The sequence below is a fragment of the Hoplias malabaricus genome, chromosome 17, assembly GCF_029633855.1.
Source record: "Hoplias malabaricus isolate fHopMal1 chromosome 17, fHopMal1.hap1, whole genome shotgun sequence".
Classification (NCBI taxonomy): Eukaryota; Metazoa; Chordata; class Actinopteri; order Characiformes; family Erythrinidae; genus Hoplias; species Hoplias malabaricus.
In genome coordinates, this window is record NC_089816.1 from 19,888,994 (window position 1) to 19,909,360 (window position 20,367).

Genomic DNA, 20,367 nt, shown 5'->3' on the forward strand with positions numbered 1-20,367 from the left:
TGCTGTACACCTCACACTGACCTGCTGTACCCTCACACTGACCAGGTAAGAGACACATGCCTCTCTGAGTACATTCTCTCTCTCTCTCTCGGCTTTATATTCCTTGTGTATGATTCTGTCACACTGTCCAATGTGGTAAATGTGAACTGGCTTGCTTCTGTGCTTTTCTTCTCTCTCTCTCTCTCTCTCTCTCTCTCTCTCTCTCTCTCTCTCTCTCTCTCTCATATTCTCTTGTCTCTTTGAAGAGCAATGCCCTCTTCCTGAATGATTTAACATATGCTGCTCTCACACTGACCGCTTACTCAATTTTTTCCTTCCTCTCTCTCTCTCTTTCTTTTTTCTTCTCTTCTCTTTTTCATTAATTCCTCCTCCTCTGTCGGGAACCTGCTATCAGTGCGTCTGCTCTTTGCACGAGTTTGAGGTGGCAGCCTCTTTTTTTGACCTCTTTCTGCGTGTCATAGTTCTTGATGCTGCATGTAGCTCTGTAATCTCTCTCTCTCTCTCTGAGTGCAGAGAAGCCGCAAGCTCTTTTCTCTGGCTCTGTTCCTCCCCTCTTGGTTTTTTATTGTGTCTGTTTCGTGCTGTGGCAGGGAGCTGTGTCTGAGGGCAGATGATGGTCGGTTTGCTTTAGGTCAGTGGGTCTGTAACAGACAAAGCCAGCAGCAGTGTCTAAAGGGGAATGCCACCCATTTTTATATCCATTTCTGTGTGTAATCCAGTCGCTCTGATGTGAACATGGCGAAGGAGAGTGTTTCTGTAAAAAGTGAAACCTTCTGATTGTAGAGAAATTTGCGGACTGTTTTTTTTTAAAGTTGGGGTGAATGGAAGCATACGTCTCCATAAGTTGGTCTCAGGCACTTTTTTTGCCTCACACTCTTCCTCTTCACAGATGTAGGGAGTTTATAATAATGTTTTAGACCTCTCACTGATGAGATCTCAGGGGCAGTAAACCCTTCTGCCATTTGGTTTCTACGACCACCACCCTGAACCATTCTCAGTGACTGTATTTATGATTTCTGTAGGAAGAAATAAAAAACAAAATATTGGGTGGAATTCCACTGACAACCCTGAATCTGAATCTCTGCCTATGAAGACATATGCAGTGAAACTGTAGGTGTCCTCTGGAGCAAAGAGAGGCACGATTCAAGCCTTGGGTCCACAGCATCATGCAGCGCTCCATACCTGCTGCTGTTACCTAACATCCATTTCTTAGTAAATTCTTCAGACTCCATGGAAAACCCTTCTTACTGCACCTTTAATCAGGAAATGTCTGAGGAGAGCCTGGGTTTGGCAAGTTCCCAAACATCTGCAAATCTGCAGATGGTTAAAGGACCATAAAAAAAAAAACCTCCGGCTGATTTCATTTCCACTCAAATCATCCATTAAATAATAATCATCATCATAACAACAACAATAACAATAATAATACACTTCTGTACAGCTTTTCAAGAACCCAAAGTGGCAACACACTCGGACAAAAAGCCCCACAGATCAATGCAGGCAGCAGCGGGTGCTGGCGGGTTTCTGAATGAAAGATGCTCATTATTCAGACTCGGGTAAAGCATTAAAAAACAAGAAATATTTATCAGAAAATAATACAGAAGACTCAGCCTTTTCTGTCCTTTACGTCTGTGCACCACGCTGCTGCTTCCACCCTTCTGTCTTAGGTCCAGCTTTGTCCTCTCAGGAAGAAAAAAAGTGAGAAGAGAAACTGATTAAAATGACAATATTTCTGCTGGAGACACACAGACCTGAAAGATGTTATGGACAAATGGGTCTGAGGGTGCACACACACTGGGCCTCCTACTGTGCCAGAGCACGACTGTGCCCCCACTGGAGAGCAGTGGTGGAGCCAAACAGTTTTCATAGCGGAGACCAGACTGAGACCGTTACTCACACAGGGGTGGCTCAGAAAATGATACCTTATTTTTTCTATGTGAAGTCTCTGTGGATCTAGTAGTGTTTCTTGATCACTTACTGATTTACTGGCACAGGCATTGAGTACAGCGCCACTATCTCTTTCTTTGGAGAAGTGCTTGTTTGAGGTGTGCTGTTAAATTGCGTCCCTAAAGAAATGGTTCTGCAAAAAAGTGGTGGTGGGCGTCCAGGGCGTGGCCAAAGATTAAATTATGGCTCCGCCCCTGCTGGAGAGCACAGGGTGTTAATTGTAACTGCACATGATCTTTACAGAGTCTTATTTCGTCGCTGTCCGATTAAAAACATTAAAAAAAAAAAAAAACACTGACAAACGTAGATTTCTTTTAGTGGATTCCACTGAGCCACGTCCAGCTCCGTGTGACCACAGCCTTGCAGCGTATTCTCGTCCAACACTGCCCCCCGCTGTGAATCCATGGTTCAACAAAAGAAGAGTATCTTCACTGAACTAGATCTAGTTCAGATTGTTTGATCTTTACTGTTGGCTGAGAGCATCAACCCGAGTATGACGGGGACAGTTTACATGTGATTAAATCTCCTTTAAAAATGAGGACAGCCAGATCTAACCAGTCTAGAGCCAGGGCAGTGAGACAGACGTTAGGTCACCTTCAGTGACTCAGTATGGTCCTAAACGTTAATGTTCTGCGTTTCTCCTGGTGACGGGGATGTTCCTCTGCTCTTCTCTGTGTCGCAAAATGTTCCTAAACCCAACTGGAAGCAGCACAGTCCCAATCAATGCATTTAACATCTTTAGTGAAGCATGGAATGACAGCTGAGGCTCTGGACTCACTATGTACCCCTAAATAAGCTTTTAGGTCCTTTACACCTTTATTTGCAACACATGGGAAAACATGGGAATTTCTTTTTTCATTCATCCGAGAATTTACATTTACGTTTCGGCATAGCTGCTAGAGATGATGGTAGGTACATGAGCTTTGCCTGACGTAAACAAGGGCTACTGACGTGCAGACTGACCAATTAAATGTTTACAGAGAAGGCTATCGACCAATAACGGTAGCTCTACAGTCAGACCGTCCAATCAGAAGATTCTAGGCTACTTCACCACGCCCCCTTCTCACTCAAGCGAACCAAACGGCGTAGGGGAGGGCGGGACTAGTTTGTGAATGAAACGCTTCTCGAAATTCTATGTACGCTCTAGAAAAACAAAATCCCGGACGTTTGTGAAATTCCGCCCGGACATTTTTTAAGTCTAAAAAAGAGGACATATCCGGGTAAAAGAGGACGTCTGGTCACCCTAAGTAAACATCTTGTTAAATACTAAAGACATTGTTAATAATTCCAGTCGTTTCATTTAGCTGCACTTTCTTGAACAAATAAAGATGGAAAAACAGTATGAACCTGCATCCACACTGCTTCCTGAAAATGAGAGAGATTTGTGTAATCAGTTTTCATTCTGCAGTCTCTAATTTAACCTGATATTTTCTAGAAAGTTTGTGGGATGGTGTTACCTGCTCTTACCATTATTTTCTGAGGGCAGGGAGTGTCAGACTGCTTTAGTGGTGTATATTTCTGGTAGATTATACACTTATACAGTTCAAAGTGAAGCATAACTAAGGCATATAGCCTTAGTTATGAGCCATCATTACGTCGTCTGCTCTGGGGCTAATCTTCTTTAAAATGGATGTGAATGTCTATTACTCCGTGCAGAAACTGAGCTGGCTCTGACTGAATGCATTATGCGATAAAGCTTTTGTAAAAACGGTAGGGTATTATGGGAAATGTAGTGCCTACCCATCTGAGAAGAGTCTGTGTCTGGAAGCGGTCACTAGATCACTGTCTGCGCACAGTAAACGTGTACGAATAGAAGTCTGCGTCCGTGCTGGTGAACTGATGCCCTTTGGGACGTTAGTCCTGAGTCGCTCGGACAGGCGGGTCCCTGCGGTCCAGGATAAAGCCTTCAGTCGTGCCACCCGCAGCTGACCACAGAGCAGCACAAACCCACACTCAGACGCTCCGACATGGGATGGAAATAGCACCGCCGGCCTGGCTTTATTGACGTACTGCTATTTTAATTCTGGCAGGCGGTAAACCAGGGGGAGGGTAAACGTGGAGAGAGTCGTCTGAGTTTGACAGAGGGCTCTGATTTATGTTGATCCTTTGATCCGTCATCAAACTCCGTCACAGTCCAGCCTTCTACTCTTTATTTTAAGACTGGCCCGTGACTTACTCTTTATAAACGAGCTTAGTCATTAGGAAATTATCCGCCCTTTGACTCCGCAAAGACGAACTCTGTGACCTGGCATCAACAATCGCTGAAAGTGTCTGGGTTCATGCTGAAATCTCATGGCGGATAGAATATCGAGAATTCGTCGCTGTATTTCTGCTCCTCTAGGGCTCGAGAGGACAAGAAGGGACACAGAGACATAGATGAAGCTGTCCGATTTTTAAACTTAAGCTTAACACAAAGCAAAAATAAGCACTGTCCCGGGGCAGCTCCCTGCTGCCTTTAATCTGGAGGGATTTGAGAGGCTTGTCTGGGAATCACACACTTGGCGTGAGGTTCTGCAACATCCTCCCGAGCAAACGCTCATTATATCGTCCAGCGTTACAGCAAAGAGAGGAGGGGGGTGTTTCATTCCCTTCAGCTCCCTCACACTCCGTGTACACAGCTTCACATACAGTGGGAACTTGAAGGAGGCTTAAAATGAAAAAGATTCCACATGAGGGATCTGGAGTCTACGAACCCACACATTGTGAAACAAGACCCCAGTCAGTTTTCTGTGTGCTGTGCGTTAGAAAAAAATGAGCCGTTCTAATTCTGCTCCACTTCTGACTTCAAGTGCAGAGACTTAAGTGTAGCCCCGCCCCCTCATCTGAGTCTGTCCAATCACAGCGCTGGACCCGCGTTAATGTGAGAGTGCAAAGACGAGTTTAAACGCAGCAAAACAGACACAACGAGCGCGGAGATATAAGAGCACTGAGTAAAAATGGAGAAAACCAGAACGGAGAAGAAAGAGAACCAAGTGAAAACGGCTAAAAACCAGAGCTTCTGCTCCTCGCTCCTCACTGCTGTGCGCTCTGGGTCAGCGTGAGCAGCGAGCGGCTCATTATCATTTAAAGGAACAGATGCTGAAAGCGGGCGTTCTGAACAGGGCTGTTTACACAGGGGGAGAACACTGCTCTGGGGCTCGTGGGGTTTGGACTAAAGTAGGTCACAGACATTTCATTAAGAAACAGAACTTTGGCAACTCAATTTAAACCTTGGCATGTTCATTATAATAGGAGGGGCTCCATCACAGGGCATCACACACTCACCCAGTCACTCACACACTCACACACTCATCTTCATCAGCTAAACTGAATTTCAATCCTCTTCAATGTCTTTTGTGCCACAGATGATGTCATCAGAGATCCTCATCCCTGGTTGGCTGCAGCACTTGCTCGTCCTGCTCCTAAAGCTCACTTTCTCCTGTGCCTCGCCGGTGAGACTGACCAATGGGACGTTGTGTACTGCCAGAGGTCCCGCCTCCTACATCCTTGTCTTCACTGGAAACTGGAGCCCGCAGACCTTCCCGAAACAGTACCCTTTATTCCGGCCCCCAGCTCAGTGGTCCAAACTCGTAGGTAAGACAAAGAACACGCCCCCTGCTGGCTACCAGCCTAAATACCATCAGTGTCAAAATAAAACCTCATATTTTCACACTGCAACTTTACAGGTGAGCGATAAACCTTCTTATCTAATAGCAGAAGTTAATAATATGTAAAAATACACATTTGCACTCATATAGTGTAAAAGGTTTAGTCCCTGGTTGGTTTTCCATTCCCACAGCTCCCCCCTGAAATGTATCGGGTGTCGTCTCAAACCCCGCCTCTAAGGGGAACAGTGGACTTTGGAAACCACAACAATGGTGGCGGTAACGTTAAGCAGTGTTTATTCATGGTGTATTGGCGTGTTGTTGTTGTTGTTTGGGACAGAACACAGCTCCGTCATCAGTTCAGACAGATCAGTAGAGTTTGTTCCTTCCTTGTTGCAGCATCCAGCTCTCGCTGGATTCTTTCGTCGGCCACCGATCCAAGGAACATATTCAAAAGACCACGGCGTAATTTTACGAGCTGCCGTCGTGAGTCGGATAAAAACAATCGTGATCTCTGCTGCAGCTGGAGATTTTACAGATGGAGAGTTGGTGCTGGACGTCTGCGTTGCGTGGCGTGTCGTAGAGTGATGACTCTCTCTGGACAGTCAGCGCTCTGCAAGGTTTACACGCCACGCTTTAGTCCCTACTCAGCTCGCTCTGAACCACGAGAGAACAGCCACTAAACAAGAACCCGCTTCTAGAACCAGGACCTGATTTACCTGGTGGAGGAGTGGAAGAGCTAAGTAGAGTCGAGTAGGGACGCTGCAGTTGAAAAGCACCAATATTGTGGTTTGGAGGTTGGTATTCTAGGTCACCATCTGTAGACACTGCAGTGCTGAGTGAGAGCTGTGCCAATGCACAGGACGTGGTTGACCAGTGGTGACCACTCCATGATCACAAAGCTGTACTCTATGGGGGGTGGCCTTCTGACGTGTCGAGACACTGAAGACTCGCAGCTGGTGTCTTAACCCACCACACACACACACACACACACACACTCCATATGGCAGTGAGAGAGCCTAATGAGGAAAGCAGAGGCAGAGGAGGTGAGAGAGAGAGAGACAGAGAGAGAGAGTAACTGTTACCAGATGATGAGGAGTACCATATAACTACACAAGTTTCTGTATTTGAGGAGAGAGAGAGAGAGAGAGAGAGAGAGAGAGAGAGAGAGAGAGAAAGAGAGAGACAGACACCTTTAACCCCATGTATTACATCAGTCCCAATGGTCTGCAGGCATGTTGCAGAGCATCAGCGCACACCTCCCTCACTTGTCTGTGAGGAATGAAGGAGAAGGATTCAGAAATCACTCTGCAGAGAAGAGAAGGCTGAAACCTTTCCTCTGAACGTCACCCAAGACTATGAAACACCCCTGTACTCATTAATGCATTATACAGTCCTCAGTCTGAACAAACCAAATCAGAGAGGAGAGGAGATGGTGACATGAGATAATGAGACAAGATGCAATGAGATGAGATAATGAGACGAAATGGGTTGAGATAGATGTGATGAGGAAATGAGATAGAGATGAGATATGTTGAGATGAAATTAAATGAAGTGAGATGATATGAGATTTAATGAGATAATGAGATGAGATGAGCTTAAGATAATGAAATGAGATGGAGATGAAATGTTTTGAGATGAGATGAGACAATTTGTGCTGTACAACTAGAGCTGATTTAGGATTTGGTGCTGGTCGCTGTACTGAAGTGCTGCTGGAGAGAGAGACATAGACAGATGGAGAGGGAGAGAGGTGGAAGGGGAGATTACTGTGGTCTGTGGTGAACTTGAGGCCTGAGTTTTTGACTCTTGGCTCTGACAGTTCTTGCTCAGGCCAAACCAGAGAGACACTGTTTTCAGACTGAGGAGACATATCTGAGACTCTCTCTCTCTCTCTCTCTCTCTCATAGTGGGGCATTATCACAAAAGGTCTTATGCCCCCTGGTTGACTTTCAGTTCTTCCAGTGTCTAAACTTGGCAAATAAATAATAACTTTTTGCCATAATTTTGTTTGGTGCAGACGACTATACTCTTTTTATTTTTCTTCCTCTAACTTATAACAAAGGGTAATTTCTCATGTCTGGCTTTGTCTGTCCAGTTTCATTGTGTACTGAACAGAGAACATCGCGTCCATCCTCCTGATTCCTGGACACCTCTCGAGGGAGAGAGTGTGCTTTTCACTGATTTTAAAAATAAAACTTAATTGTCCATGCCTTGGGAACTATGTTCGGCGCAGTGAGGTGATGCTGATGTGGATCACAGATGGAGGCGAGGGTTTAGATGCTGAGATTGTTTTTGTGTTCTCTGATCACGTCTGGTCTCGGCCGTCGCTGAGAAGGAAGGTTTCTACAGCAGCTCTGTGTTTTCTCTCAGGTCTGTTGTTAAATTATGTTTATGAGTGTTACTGCTAGCACTCCTTGGTTTTAGCGGAAATGTCAAGGAAAGCTTCAGGCCATGGATCCTGTAAACATTCACATTTGCAACATCAGCAGAATTCAGCTACTCAGGAACAGAAATAGTTTATTGCCTGATGCCAGAGGCCACAGCACTGACCCAGACGACTGAACTCTGGCCTAGATTTGTATTTTTGCGATCTGAATTTTATACACTTCAGTTTATTGGTCTGGATTTTTTGAAACACTTTATTTTCACATTTTTAATGAACCAGAGAGCAACGGGAAAACAAACCTTAAAAGGGACATATTATACCTCTTTTTAAACCAGTTAGAATAGGTCTATGGGCTACAAATCCTATTCATTAAGTTCTTTATACAAAGTCACTCTCACATAGAGAAATTACCAGCTCTGTTCTCACCACTTCCAGTCTCTTTCAGAACGAGCTGTTTAAGGGCTCTGTCACTTTTATGAAATAAGCTGTTGCTGGCCACACCCCACCCAGCCCATGTGCTAAGAGTTTACCACATTTGAAAATGACAGAAAACAGAGACACTATCCAACTCTATATGTCTGACCTTGAGCATTTAACGATAACTTGAAATACGCCGGTGTTATCAACTCAATTGAGAAAAAATGTTAAAAAATTTAGAAACTCAATTTAGCACTTGGAAATAGCTACATCATTTCTTAAGGTGGTATGAAATAGTAAGCAACGTTTAGACTGCATTGTTGTGTTTGGGGAAGTTTAAGTGTGAGACAGTATAAAAACATCAGTATATGTTTCAGCTTCAAAGTTTGGTTCATGACCCTGTGGCACTGTGAGGCTTTTAAGGTAGTGGAGAGCAGCTGCGCAGTGCCACACCACCTCTAAATATATTCCTGCAGCTATGTACATAGACTATTATTTATTAACAATCTGACATGGAGAGAAACAGTCGCGGATTTACCTCACTAGTTTCTATAGTTTCTCTTCATCTTCTCATTATACACAAACTCTCCCTAACTTGAGACGAGGGGGGCCTTCGTTAATTTGCCGGATATAAGTAACATGTGTAGTGAGCATATAGGACGGTCCGGCTCCGCCTGCACAAACACCTTCATGAAGGTGGATCTATGCAAATTTCCCTAGTGTGATGTCACAGTAAGGGAGCCATCCAAACGGCTAGTAGAAGCATATGATTCCTGACACAACTTTTTCAATTGACTCATGGAATAAAGATCAGATGGATGGTTTTTTCACGCTTGGAGTGTTTATAGGAGCAGTAGAGATCCAAGTGGAAATACAAAAGCATGCAAAGAGTGAGTTTTGCATGATATGAGAATGCCCCCTGGGCAACAAGGAGGCATAGGGGCAGTGAAATGGGATTCACTGTAATTCCCCAAGACTCATTATCCAGTGCAAGACCTAAATGTTTCCTGATATCTTACCATCTTTAATCAGCTTTCCCCTTCCTCTCTTCTCCACAGCGGTCACTCACACTGATCAGTACCGGCTGTGGCAGGAGGGGGCACTGGCGAGTCCTGGTGTTCAGCACTTCGCGGAGCTGGGCGTGACCCTGGAGCTGGTGAAGGACGCCAAGGATGGGAGGAAGAGGAGGGCGGTCGGGGCCATGTACCGCACGGCTGGGATTCCCTCCGGCGTCGGACACAGCTCCACAGAACTGGTCCTGAACCCCAGGAACCCACTGGTACGTCCAAGAGAACAGAGGGAGAGCCAGGGACCAGGGCGGTGTCTCATTAACAGAGAGCACTCACACTGGGCACAGAAAGTCCACATCTGTAATTAGTTACAGTCCCAGTAGGGATGATAACATCTGGCTGGTCAATGTCCACAGCTGGATTTCATTTGATAAGCTTACTCTCAGCTGAAGGTCCTCAGCTCTGCAGTGTTTAGTGTGACTCTGAGATTCAGATTATGGTCACTATCCCCACAAATATACAGCATTCAGTTGTTCATTTGTTAATTCATTCATTCATTTGTCATAGTCAGCGTGACAGTGCGTCTAGAGCCTACCTGAATTCATTGGGTGCAGAGCAGGAACACATGGACTGAACATCTCACCCTCACCCAGTCACACACACACACACCCAGTCACTCTCACACTCACCTATGGACAGTTTTAGAATCATTGAGCTCAAGGCAGGAACCATGGTCCCTGGTTGGTTTTCCACTTCCACAGCTCCCCAATGAAATGTATCGGGTGTCGTCTCTTACCCCGTCTCTAAGGGGAACAGTAGGCTTTAGAAACCACAACAACGGCGGCGGTAACCTTAAGCGGTGTTTACTCATGGTGTATTGGCGTGTTGTTGTTGTTTGGGACTGAACACAGCTCCGTCATCAGTTCAGACAGATCAGTAGAGTTTCTTCTTTCCTTCCATGTTGCAGCGTCCATCTCTGGCTGGATTCTTTCGTCGGCCACCGATCCAAGGAGCGTTTGAACCTCTTCAAAAGACAAAGGCATAATTTTACGAGCTGCCGTCGTGAGTCGGATAAAAACAAATGTGATCTCTGCTGCATCTGGAGATTTTACAGATGGAGAGTTGGTGCTGGACGTCTGTGTTGCATGTCGTAGAGTGATGACTCTCTCTGGACAATCAGCACTCTGCAAGGTTTACACACCACGGTTTAGTCCCTACTCTGCTCGCTCTGAACCACGATAGAACAGCCACTAAACATGAACCCGCTTCTAGAACCAGGACCTGATTTACCTGGTGGAGGAGTGGAAGAGCTAAGTAGAGTCGAGTAGGGACGCTGCAGTTGAAAAGCACCATTAGTGGACTGTGGTCATAGCACACTCTGGAGCAGAAGACAGACTCCTTCGCCCAGATCCTTCGCTACCCCTCTTTTCTGTTTCTCTTTCCTCAGCCACTGCTTTCCAGTGACTCGAGGTGTTTATTGGAGGGAGAACTGTGGGGGTAGCAGCTACAGTGAGCACGTGTGGTAAAGTGACCTACATATCTTTGTTGCCCGTGCAGATCTGTTTTCATTCCCACACAACTGCAGAACAGAAAGAAATGGCTTGTTCGTCTTCTCGGAAATGCACACCTGGTCCTAGCTGCCGGTCAGTGGCGTGCCGAACGGCTGCTGGGTTTTTGAGGCTGTTTTTAGCCGTGGGGCAGTGAGGCCGGGCTGAGGTTATGATCAGGGCCAGTTGCTGCTCTTGTGTCTGTTGCAGAGATAATACAGAGGCATGTGAGGGCACTGGAGTGTGAGGAACGTGATATGTCTGTGTTTATCTGGCCTGCCACACCTGTCACACACCTCTCTCTCTCTCTCTCTCTCGCTCTCTCTCTCTCTCTCTCTCTCTCTCTTTCTCTCTCTCTGTCCTCTAGTGTTTCTCACTCTCACTTTCTGTGTACTACACACTGAGACAACACCCTTTACTTATTTAACAAAGTTATTAAAGGAGCAGTTCAAATATAAATCTGACCCCGGACGCTGTTGATCAGCTAGGGCATGTTTTTTCTTCTGTGTTTAAAGTGAGGTCTTAAAGGCTAGTGTTGCTAGCCTCGCCATAGAGCTGAAAATGAGACAACTACACTCCTCACAGACAGTCACCGGGAGTGGGACTCGAACCCACAACTTCCAGGACCCTGGAGCTCTGACAGAGACACTACCTGCTGCTCCACTGTGCCATCTTTCATAGATTCAGCTCTAAACAAAAGCATCTCGACTGGTTGTCTCTGCAAATTTATACACCCCGTATAAAGACATTTGGAATTTTATATTTTAAGCAACAGTAGGTAGTATATTTACCTTAAAATTACAGCCAGAAAGTGATGCTCCACTGAGCTGTAATAGTGAGATTAGAGCCTTTGTCGTTTATGCGCAGGGCTCAGCACTTCAGAAAATGCACTATGTATCTTTTGGAAGAGGGTAGAAAATCACCTATCCTTCCTTCCCCATTTCCCCCTCGATTTCAGGACAATGCTGTAAGAGTGAATTACACTCTACAGCTGTAGGGGGAGCCCAGGAGCAAAATAAAATACCAAAATATTAATTACAATTTATTCATTATTCATTTTTAATGCAAGACTATATTTAAAGAGTGTAATTCACTCTAATTCAGCACTGTACACATACACCAAACTGTATATTTGATATTCATGACCCATTTTTCTGCATTATTGGGCACTCTGTTTTATTTGGTATGTCCTTCGTAAATCCAGGTCACGGAGGACGTCATGGAGCTGACTTGCTGCGGTATGAGCATGAAGAACAGAACTCGCTGTTAAATTACACACACACCGCAATCAACTTTTATCACCTTCTCACTTTACCTGCTCGCACGGCCTCGCCGCGTCCGAGTGGAAGTGTGTTTCTGGGACGGGGCTCAGTCTCGGGGCTTGGGGCCGGACTGGGTTTCACCGAGACGACCACATATTCACAGGGTGAGGATTTGAATATCAATTGATGGATTTAGTTTGGAGAACATCGCAGGCTGCAGATTCAGGCTCATAAATATTTATGAGGCACTTTTTTGAGGCTATTATGTGTTTAATGGGAACCAGGCAGCTCCTGACCTGAGCAGAGCAGAATGTTCCCTGACACAGTGTAATGGTCAATCTGAAACCACACATGAGCATGCTCAGGACCCCCAGAGAGCAGGTGTGATGTGGTGGTGGATCATTCTCAGTGATGCAGTGACACTGACGTGGTGGTGGTGTGTTAGTGTGTGTTGTGCTGGTGCGAGTGGATTAGACACAGCAGTGCTGCTGGAGTTTTTAAACCCTTTGTCACACACTAACACACCACCACCACATCAGTGTCACTGCAGCACTGAGAATGATCCACCACCACATCACACCTGCTCTGTGGGGGTCCTGAGTGCTGAAGAACAGGGGGAAAGTGGAGTAATAAAGTATGCAGAGCAAAATATAGACTACATTCTGGACTTCAAAGTGTATATACACACACACAAACACACATACACACATGTATTCATATGTACAACTCAACTGCTGACCAGACCATACGAGAGAGAGAGAGAGAGAGAGAGAGAGAGAGAGAGAGAGAGAGAGAGAGAGAGAGAGAGAGAGATGTAGCCACACTTGCCTGCGCCAGTGAAATTGATATAGCAGGGTGGATTCCTGGAAAAGCCGCAGCACTTGGACAGGAGGAGGTGGTGGAGAGGAGCGAGGGATGAGAAAGGGACGAGAGAGAAGAAGAAAGCAAGTCTGGCCTGGATTAGACTTTTTTTTTTTTTTGGTACCATTTATTGGTTGTTTTTTTTTGTTTCGTAAAGGGCGCTGAGAGGTGAAGCCCTGCTCTGCTGCTATGCGTCAGTAAACACCTCTGCAGTAAAGATCAGTTTCAAACTCAGTGGCATCACGAACCACATTTGAATTGTAAGGACCCTCCATTAAGAGTTCTTCAGTAAACCAAAGAACGTTTGTTCTACGGCACTGTCATAAAGAAATAATTTCAATAGCACACTTACTTTTTAAAGAACATGAGAAAATGACTGTGAACACGAGCCCCACAGCAGTGTTCTCCCCGTGTAAACAGCCGTGTTCAGAACGCCCGCTTTCAGCACCTGTTCCTTTAAATGATAATGAGCCGCTCGCTGTTCACCCCGACCCCGAGCGCACAGCAGTGAGGAGCGAGGAGCAGAAGTTCTGGTTTTTAGCTGTTTTCGCTCTGTTCTCATTTTCTCTGCTTTTACAGTGCTCTTATTTCGCCGCCCTCGTTGTGTCTGTTTTTCTGCATTTAACCTCGTATTTGCGCTCCCATATAAACATGTGCCCAGCGCTGTGATTGGGCAGACTCAGACGAGGGGGCGGGGCCATTCTAAATTCCATCTAAGTCTCTGCACTTGACATCAGAAGCAGAGCAGAATTTTGTTTTATTTCACAGTTTTTGGGTTGGTGCACAGTTCAGAACCATAAATCAGTGCGCTAACACAGCAGAAAATGTGTCATCTTTGAATTCCTTTTTAAAGTTCAGTTAAGTGAGTCACATCTTTTTGTACCGTGTGTCTCCTTGGTTGTGCAGGTGCACATGAGCAAACATAAAAAGAATGGCTTTGTTTTGAGAATGACATAAATAAAGGGTCTTTGACTTCTGCAGAGCGCTGTGTACAAAACAGTAACCTGAATCAAGGTCTTTGTTTCTGATGGTGGCCTCAGAGTAACCTCGGTTACCTCATTCCTCAACTACGTGGTGATTTCAGCCTTTCAGAAGTGATGCCAGTAGTAAGCCGCAATGCATCTGAACTCCGAGCACTGTCCATTTGGTTGCACTCTATTCAGGAGAGAACAAAAAAAAGACCACCGTCCACTGAGGAGCTTTGGCTGCAGATCAAGTTTTGCTCTTAATCTTGAAATAGGCCTGTCCCTCAGGACTATGTGTGTGTGTGTGTGTCTGACCTAGGGGCTCTTCCTGCATGAGGTCATTGCCCAACAGGAAACATTAATCACCGTTTAAAGGAAAAACACCCCACAAAATTTGAGCATGACATACTCTGGAAAATGGAAAATGTTGGACATAGCTACAACACACACACACACAAAAAAACCTTCACATGTGACTTATGAAGACAATTACTCCAGCGCCACATTGACACGTTCAGGACAGAGAGCTCACTGCAGGGGTGAGGCTGTTTACCAGTCTGTGAAGATGTTTGCAGGCTCTTTCTAGCTATGAGCTACAGGATGTGCTCTTGTGGTCTGTTGTTTGAAAGATGCTCTATAGCATGTTGAACCTTGTCTTGGTCCGTCAGAATTAATCAAGTGTTTTTTAAAAACCTACATCAAGTAGAAAAGCTGGGTTCTTTTCGGACCGTCTCCGTTGGGCATCATTTTAAAAATAGCTCAGGTTGAAACACTCCTTATAGCTTAAGCATGAGTGGGCGGGACGTAAAGTATACGCACATGTGGCTTAAAGTATATGCACATGTGGCGTTCAGTATCATATGAACCTTGAATCGCAAACAGACTGCAGCTTAATTTCTTCATTTAAACCACAACAGTGTCTAGGGCGGCAGGGGGGTGCAACAGGGATGTCACTGTCACACAGCTCCAGGGTCTGATGGTTATGTGTTCTCTCTCTCTCTCCTGCCCCCACAGCTGTCTTTTATGGTGAAAGTAATTCCGAGTCCTGATTGGTTTGTGGGCGTCAACAGCCTGAACCTATGTGAAGGAGGGCAGTGGAAACCAGAAGTGACGTTTGACCTGCACCCGTTTGACGCTGGGACGGACAGTGGCTTCACCTTCTCTTCACCAAACTTCCCCACGATGCCCCGTGAGAACATTACCGTGGTGAGACCCCAGGAGCCTGAAATTAAATAATTAAAATAATAACTGGTTGAAATTCATTCGGATTCACTCTGATCGTATATAGCACAATGACAACACAGGACTTTTAATTTGGCATTCTGATTCCTGTTGAACGATGTTGCCTTTAAAACTATTCTTGTGTTTCCTTCTCTTTTAAAACACAGATTACCTCTCAGAATCCCAACCACCCGGTCAACTCCTTCTATTACCCCCGGCTCCCACAGCTGCCCCCTCTGGCCACGGCGTGGCTGAAGAGACAGCCTCGCTCATCCGTCCGTCAACACAACCATGTGTCCAATCACATCTTGCCACATCACACCAAACCCCAGCAGTTCTCAGGTGAACACGTAAACACGTTAGAGAAGAGCCGGAGTCTGTTTAATGACGCTGAAAAGCATAAGCAGGAAAGTGAGGACTATCCAGAACATAACTCAGGGGTTAACTGAGAACTGTTCCTTGGCTCAATGCTCTGCGAATATTTATTTCTGATGGTCTTTAAACAGAAGAGCGTCACTGACACGCAGATGTTAATGTTCCCTTTGTCAAAGCCCTGTTTCTCTTTTAGTAAAACACTGCGGTGTGTGGCACACTCTCCGTGGGTCGCCTCATGTTCACAGGCTTTAAAACACTGGACCTTTTCCCAGTCCACTTCTGAGGTCCGTCAGCAGCAAACATTTGGGCTTAGTTTAAAACAAGCATTGTTTCTGTTTGTGCATTGATGTTAGAACAAACAGAGTTTGTCTTTTTTCGCTTAAAATAAGAAAACAAAACAATACCTTACATTTGACTTCAGCACATGACGCCAGAGCAGCAGGGTGATCTATAAAATCGGTAATCCTGTGTTCAGTGCATGTTCACATTAATCTGTCCATCTGAAGCCCGCCAACCCACACACTGTGAAACAAGACCCGTCAGATTTTTTTTATCTGAAAACACAGGATAAAACGAGCCGCTCTGATTCTGCTCCGCTTCTGACGTCAAGTGCAAAGACTATAGAATGGCCCCGCCCCCTCGTCTGAGTCTGTCCAATCACAGCACTGGACCTGTGTTTATGTGAGAGCGCAAAGACCAGGTTAAACTCAGCAGAACAGACACAACGAGCGGGGAGAAATAAGAGCACTGAGTAAAAATGGAGAAAACGAGAATGAAGAAGAAAGAGAACCGAGTGAAAACGGCTAAAAACAAGAGCATCTGCTCTTCGTTCCTCACTGCTGTGTGCTCGGGGTCGCGGTGAACAGCGAGCGGCTCATTATCATTTAAAGGAACAGGTGATGAAAGCGGGCGTTCTGAACAGGGCTGTTTACACAGGGGGAGAACACTGCTGTGGGGTTCGTGGGGTTTGGACCAAAGAAGGTCACGGAGGTTTCATTGAGAAACAGAACTGTGTTCCACTGTGGAGAAGAGGAGAAGATGTTCCCTTTAAACCACATCAGTTCAAAGACATAAAGAAATAGATAAATATATAAAGCTGACACTGTTAGATGTTACCATTTCCTCTTAACAACATGTGAACTGCTCCTCCTTATTAAAGCCTCTGTCTGTGTCCTCACAGAGACACCGCTGGACTGTGAAGTTTCCCTGTGGTCATCCTGGGGTTTGTGTACTGGTCCGTGTTCCCGTGGAGGTCTTCGCCACAGAACCCGCTACATCCTTCTGAAACCGGCCAACAGCGGCATCCCCTGCCCTGAGCTGGAGGAACAGGCCGAGTGCACGCCGCACAACTGCCTGGCACTGCAGTGACGCCTGGCACCACAATGATGTTCATCTCAGCGCTGGCATGGACACTCTGATCAGTCCAGAACCGGAGCCGCTTTCACACTCCTGCCATCGCTGATGTTGGAAATCCAGAATCACAGAGGTCACCATGAACAGTGCCTCCACGCTCGGGCCGGGAACAGAGTGGTTCAATTTCTGTTCGTACAGAGACTCTGATCATAGATACTGCATTTACAGTCATCACAACGTATCACCTAATAGTCATGCATCAAATTTCACAGCCACACGTACAATAGGAGTGGTTTCCACTCCACTCCAGATGGAGCTGATCAGTGCCGACAGGTTTTGGGGCCCATTGTTGCTTTTTTAGTTTAGCACTGGAATTAACAGATACTAGAAGTCAGTAATCACACACAACTTTGCTGCAACAAATCACCTATCAGCCCTCGAGCCATGTCCAGCCCTTAAAGATGTAGTTCATGATTGTAATCAAAAAGCACTTTTTATAAAGTTCAGATGTCTCCTCTCCATGTGCTGCTCTGCACTCGGTTTGCTCTGGAAATGTGTTTATGAAGCCCCAGTGTCTTTAAATGGATAAAAAATATGATAGGCTTTCTCTCTCTCTGCTCACTGCAGAGAAACGCCATCTGGAGGTTTTTAGACAACAGAGAGACTCCAAACGCTGAAAAGCACCAACCGAGATGAGGATGTTGCTCTATTCCTGCTCCATATGGGGGTAACACTGACTTATTCTTGCTGTTTCTGATCACTTAAGGTGGAAATGTCTCGAGAGACGGGTAACTGCATTAGTGACAGTGCTACAAACTAAACAACTCGAGTTACACATGAGTTTCTGTGGGAATTCAAACAGTGAATAAACACTTACAGACATTGTACACCTCAGACACATACAAACGACTCTTGTTATTTTCCCCTCAAACACAACGTTCCACCTTAAAAGATGCTGAGCTTAGAGCTGTGTTTCCCCACAATCATAGATGTTCTCTTTAGGCAAAGTTACACAGGCTGTAGCAAGGCAGGCAGCAAAGAAAGCTGTACGTGCAAATCAAACTTCAGTCTGGAAATACTTAAGAAGATGTTAATCCAATTCTACAGTCTGTTTTATCTGTAACCCTTATCCAGTTCAGGGCAGCGGAGGGTCCAGAGTCTACCCGGAATCACTGGGTGCAAGGCAGGAACACACCCTGGAAGGGGCGCCAGTCCTTCACAGGGCGACACACAATCACACATTCACTCAAACCTACAGACACTTTTGAGTCTCCAATCCACCTACCAACGTGTGTTTTTGGAGCGTGGGAGGAAACCGGAGCACCCAGAGTAAACCCACACAGACACAGGGAGAACACACCACACTCCTCACAGACAGTCACCTGGAGGAAACCCATGCAGAACACACCACACTCCTCACAGACAGTCACCCAGAAGAAACCCACGCAGACACAGAGAGAACACACCACATTCCTCACAGACTGTCACCCGGAGAAAACCCACGCAGACACAGGGAGAACACACCACACTCCTCACAGACAGTCACCCGGAGCTGGACTCGAACCCACAACCTTCAGGTCCCTGGAGCTGTGACAGAGACACTACCTGCTGCACCACTGTGCCACCCCTGTGCTGTCATTTGATTTGAAACTGCATTGATAAACTACTTAAATATAGCAAACTTGTTGTGCAACCCTCATTGTCTACAGTGTCTGACTGATCGTTACACTGTGAGGTTTGGTTCATGTTTATAACAGACAGTAAAATCACACTTTGCCCTAAACAATATCCACGAATTTGGGTGACATATAAGGAAGAGCTGGGTGTTTTTAGGTAGAAAAAGATTTGAATGACTGTTGACGTTAGCAATATTAATTCGCTTGCTAAAGAAGCAGACCCCGAACAGGTCTTCGCTGTTCGTCTGTGTCTGGATTGAGAGGAAAACTGATACATTTCCTTAAAGCAACACTAGGTATTATTTTTGCAGCTTTTGAATCATAGTGATGCTCCACTGGGCTGTAATAGCTAGAATAGAGCTTAAGTTATTGCTGCTCTGGGCACAGTACTACAGACACTACACTATGTAACTTTTGGAGGAGGGTAGGAAACAACTGCTACTTCGTGAATTCAGGACAGTGCTGTAAAAATTAATTACATCCTACTCTAGGGGGAGCCCAGGAGCAAAAATCCTATCATACGTAGTGTTACTTTAAAGGACATGTGCTTTATTTTTCAGCACACACTCCTCACAGGACAAATGTAAGCCATGTGGGCATTTATTGTTCAATTCCTTTTAAAAAGCACTGAATCAAATGTGTTTTATGCTGGGACCCACACTCTGATCTATCCAGAACAGAACTGAGCAGCAGCGCCCTCCTGTGGAAGCCTTACATTTGGAAAAAGAGAAGTGTTGTTTTATTGAACTGATGCTCTGAACTATGTCTAATTTCAGCTTGACCACATTAATCCTGTCGTTCCCTCATTTGGTGTCTTTACAGAGTTTGTATATAAGTTGTATTTTGTCCCTTTTAATAAATGTGGGGTTTGTTTTCCTTTAATTAAAGACGTTTATTGTTATTTAAAATGTTGGATACACAATCAGTTTCACGCTCTTTGTCCAATAACATGGTTTGAATGTAAACTAACATCTAAAGTGACCACTTCTGTCTAATTTCTTACATTTATTTGCATAATTTAACACACTGAGTGAAAAGATAACAATAAATATGCATATGATTCACTTAGAAAACCAGCTAAACCTATGCGTTTTTGGAGCGTCGGAGTAAACCCACACAGACACAGGGAGAACAGACAGTCACCCAGAGTGTTACTCGAACCCACAACCTCCAGGACCCTGGAGCTGTGACAGAGACACTACCTGCTGCACCATTGTGCCGGCCCTTATTATTATTAATATATTTTAATTGTTATTTAATGTCTTGTTTGTGTGTTTACAGGAGCTAAACCACTTAATAGGTGGGTATATATAAATGTGTGTTATGTTGTGACATCACAAAGACATGAACAACGCGAGCTGTTGGGAGTGAAAATTAAACTTTGGCACTGGTTTAACATTGTTTCACATACCAATTTAAAATATTGTTGGCAGGAAGATAAAAATATCATGTTTACATCATATGGGGGTCTTAAACACTAGATGACAGTTTGCTATGAACTGAGGCAATCAACAGTAGTTTCATGGTGAAGTCTACTTCTTCCTTTTACTGTCTCAACAGGTTTTCACCACTCTTTCAAACACACACACAGACACACACACACAGAGGTGTATGGAGTCAGCTAACTACCCACGGTTTAACATAATTACAGGTAACATGAAGCGTGTCCCAAAGCCCCTCACAGATGCTCACTCAGCAGCTGCCCTGGGAGAAGATCAGCCTAAACCTCTCCAGGATCTCTCCATGGGGTCACACATCTACCC

The 20,367-nt window shown here is 45.2% G+C and overlaps 1 protein-coding gene across 3 annotated transcripts; it reads left to right on the forward strand.

The window, feature by feature from the left end:
• Window positions 1-19,403, forward strand: spon2a (spondin 2a, extracellular matrix protein). 3 transcript variants are annotated; one of them, XM_066649346.1, is made up of 6 exons: window positions 1-45; window positions 5,292-5,520; window positions 9,393-9,613; window positions 14,994-15,185; window positions 15,368-15,542; window positions 16,756-19,403. In XM_066649346.1, exons 2-6 carry the CDS (start codon window positions 5,292-5,294, stop codon window positions 16,941-16,943), a joined length of 1,005 nt encoding a protein of 334 aa, XP_066505443.1. In that variant the 5' UTR covers window positions 1-45; the 3' UTR covers window positions 16,944-19,403. The 3 variants fall into 3 exon arrangements, with proteins under 3 accessions (XP_066505443.1, XP_066505441.1, XP_066505440.1); XM_066649344.1 differs by lacking the exon at window positions 1-45 and adding an exon at window positions 3,807-3,953; XM_066649343.1 differs by lacking the exon at window positions 1-45 and adding an exon at window positions 4,787-5,103.
• The last annotated feature ends 964 nt before the right edge of the window (window positions 19,404-20,367 follow it).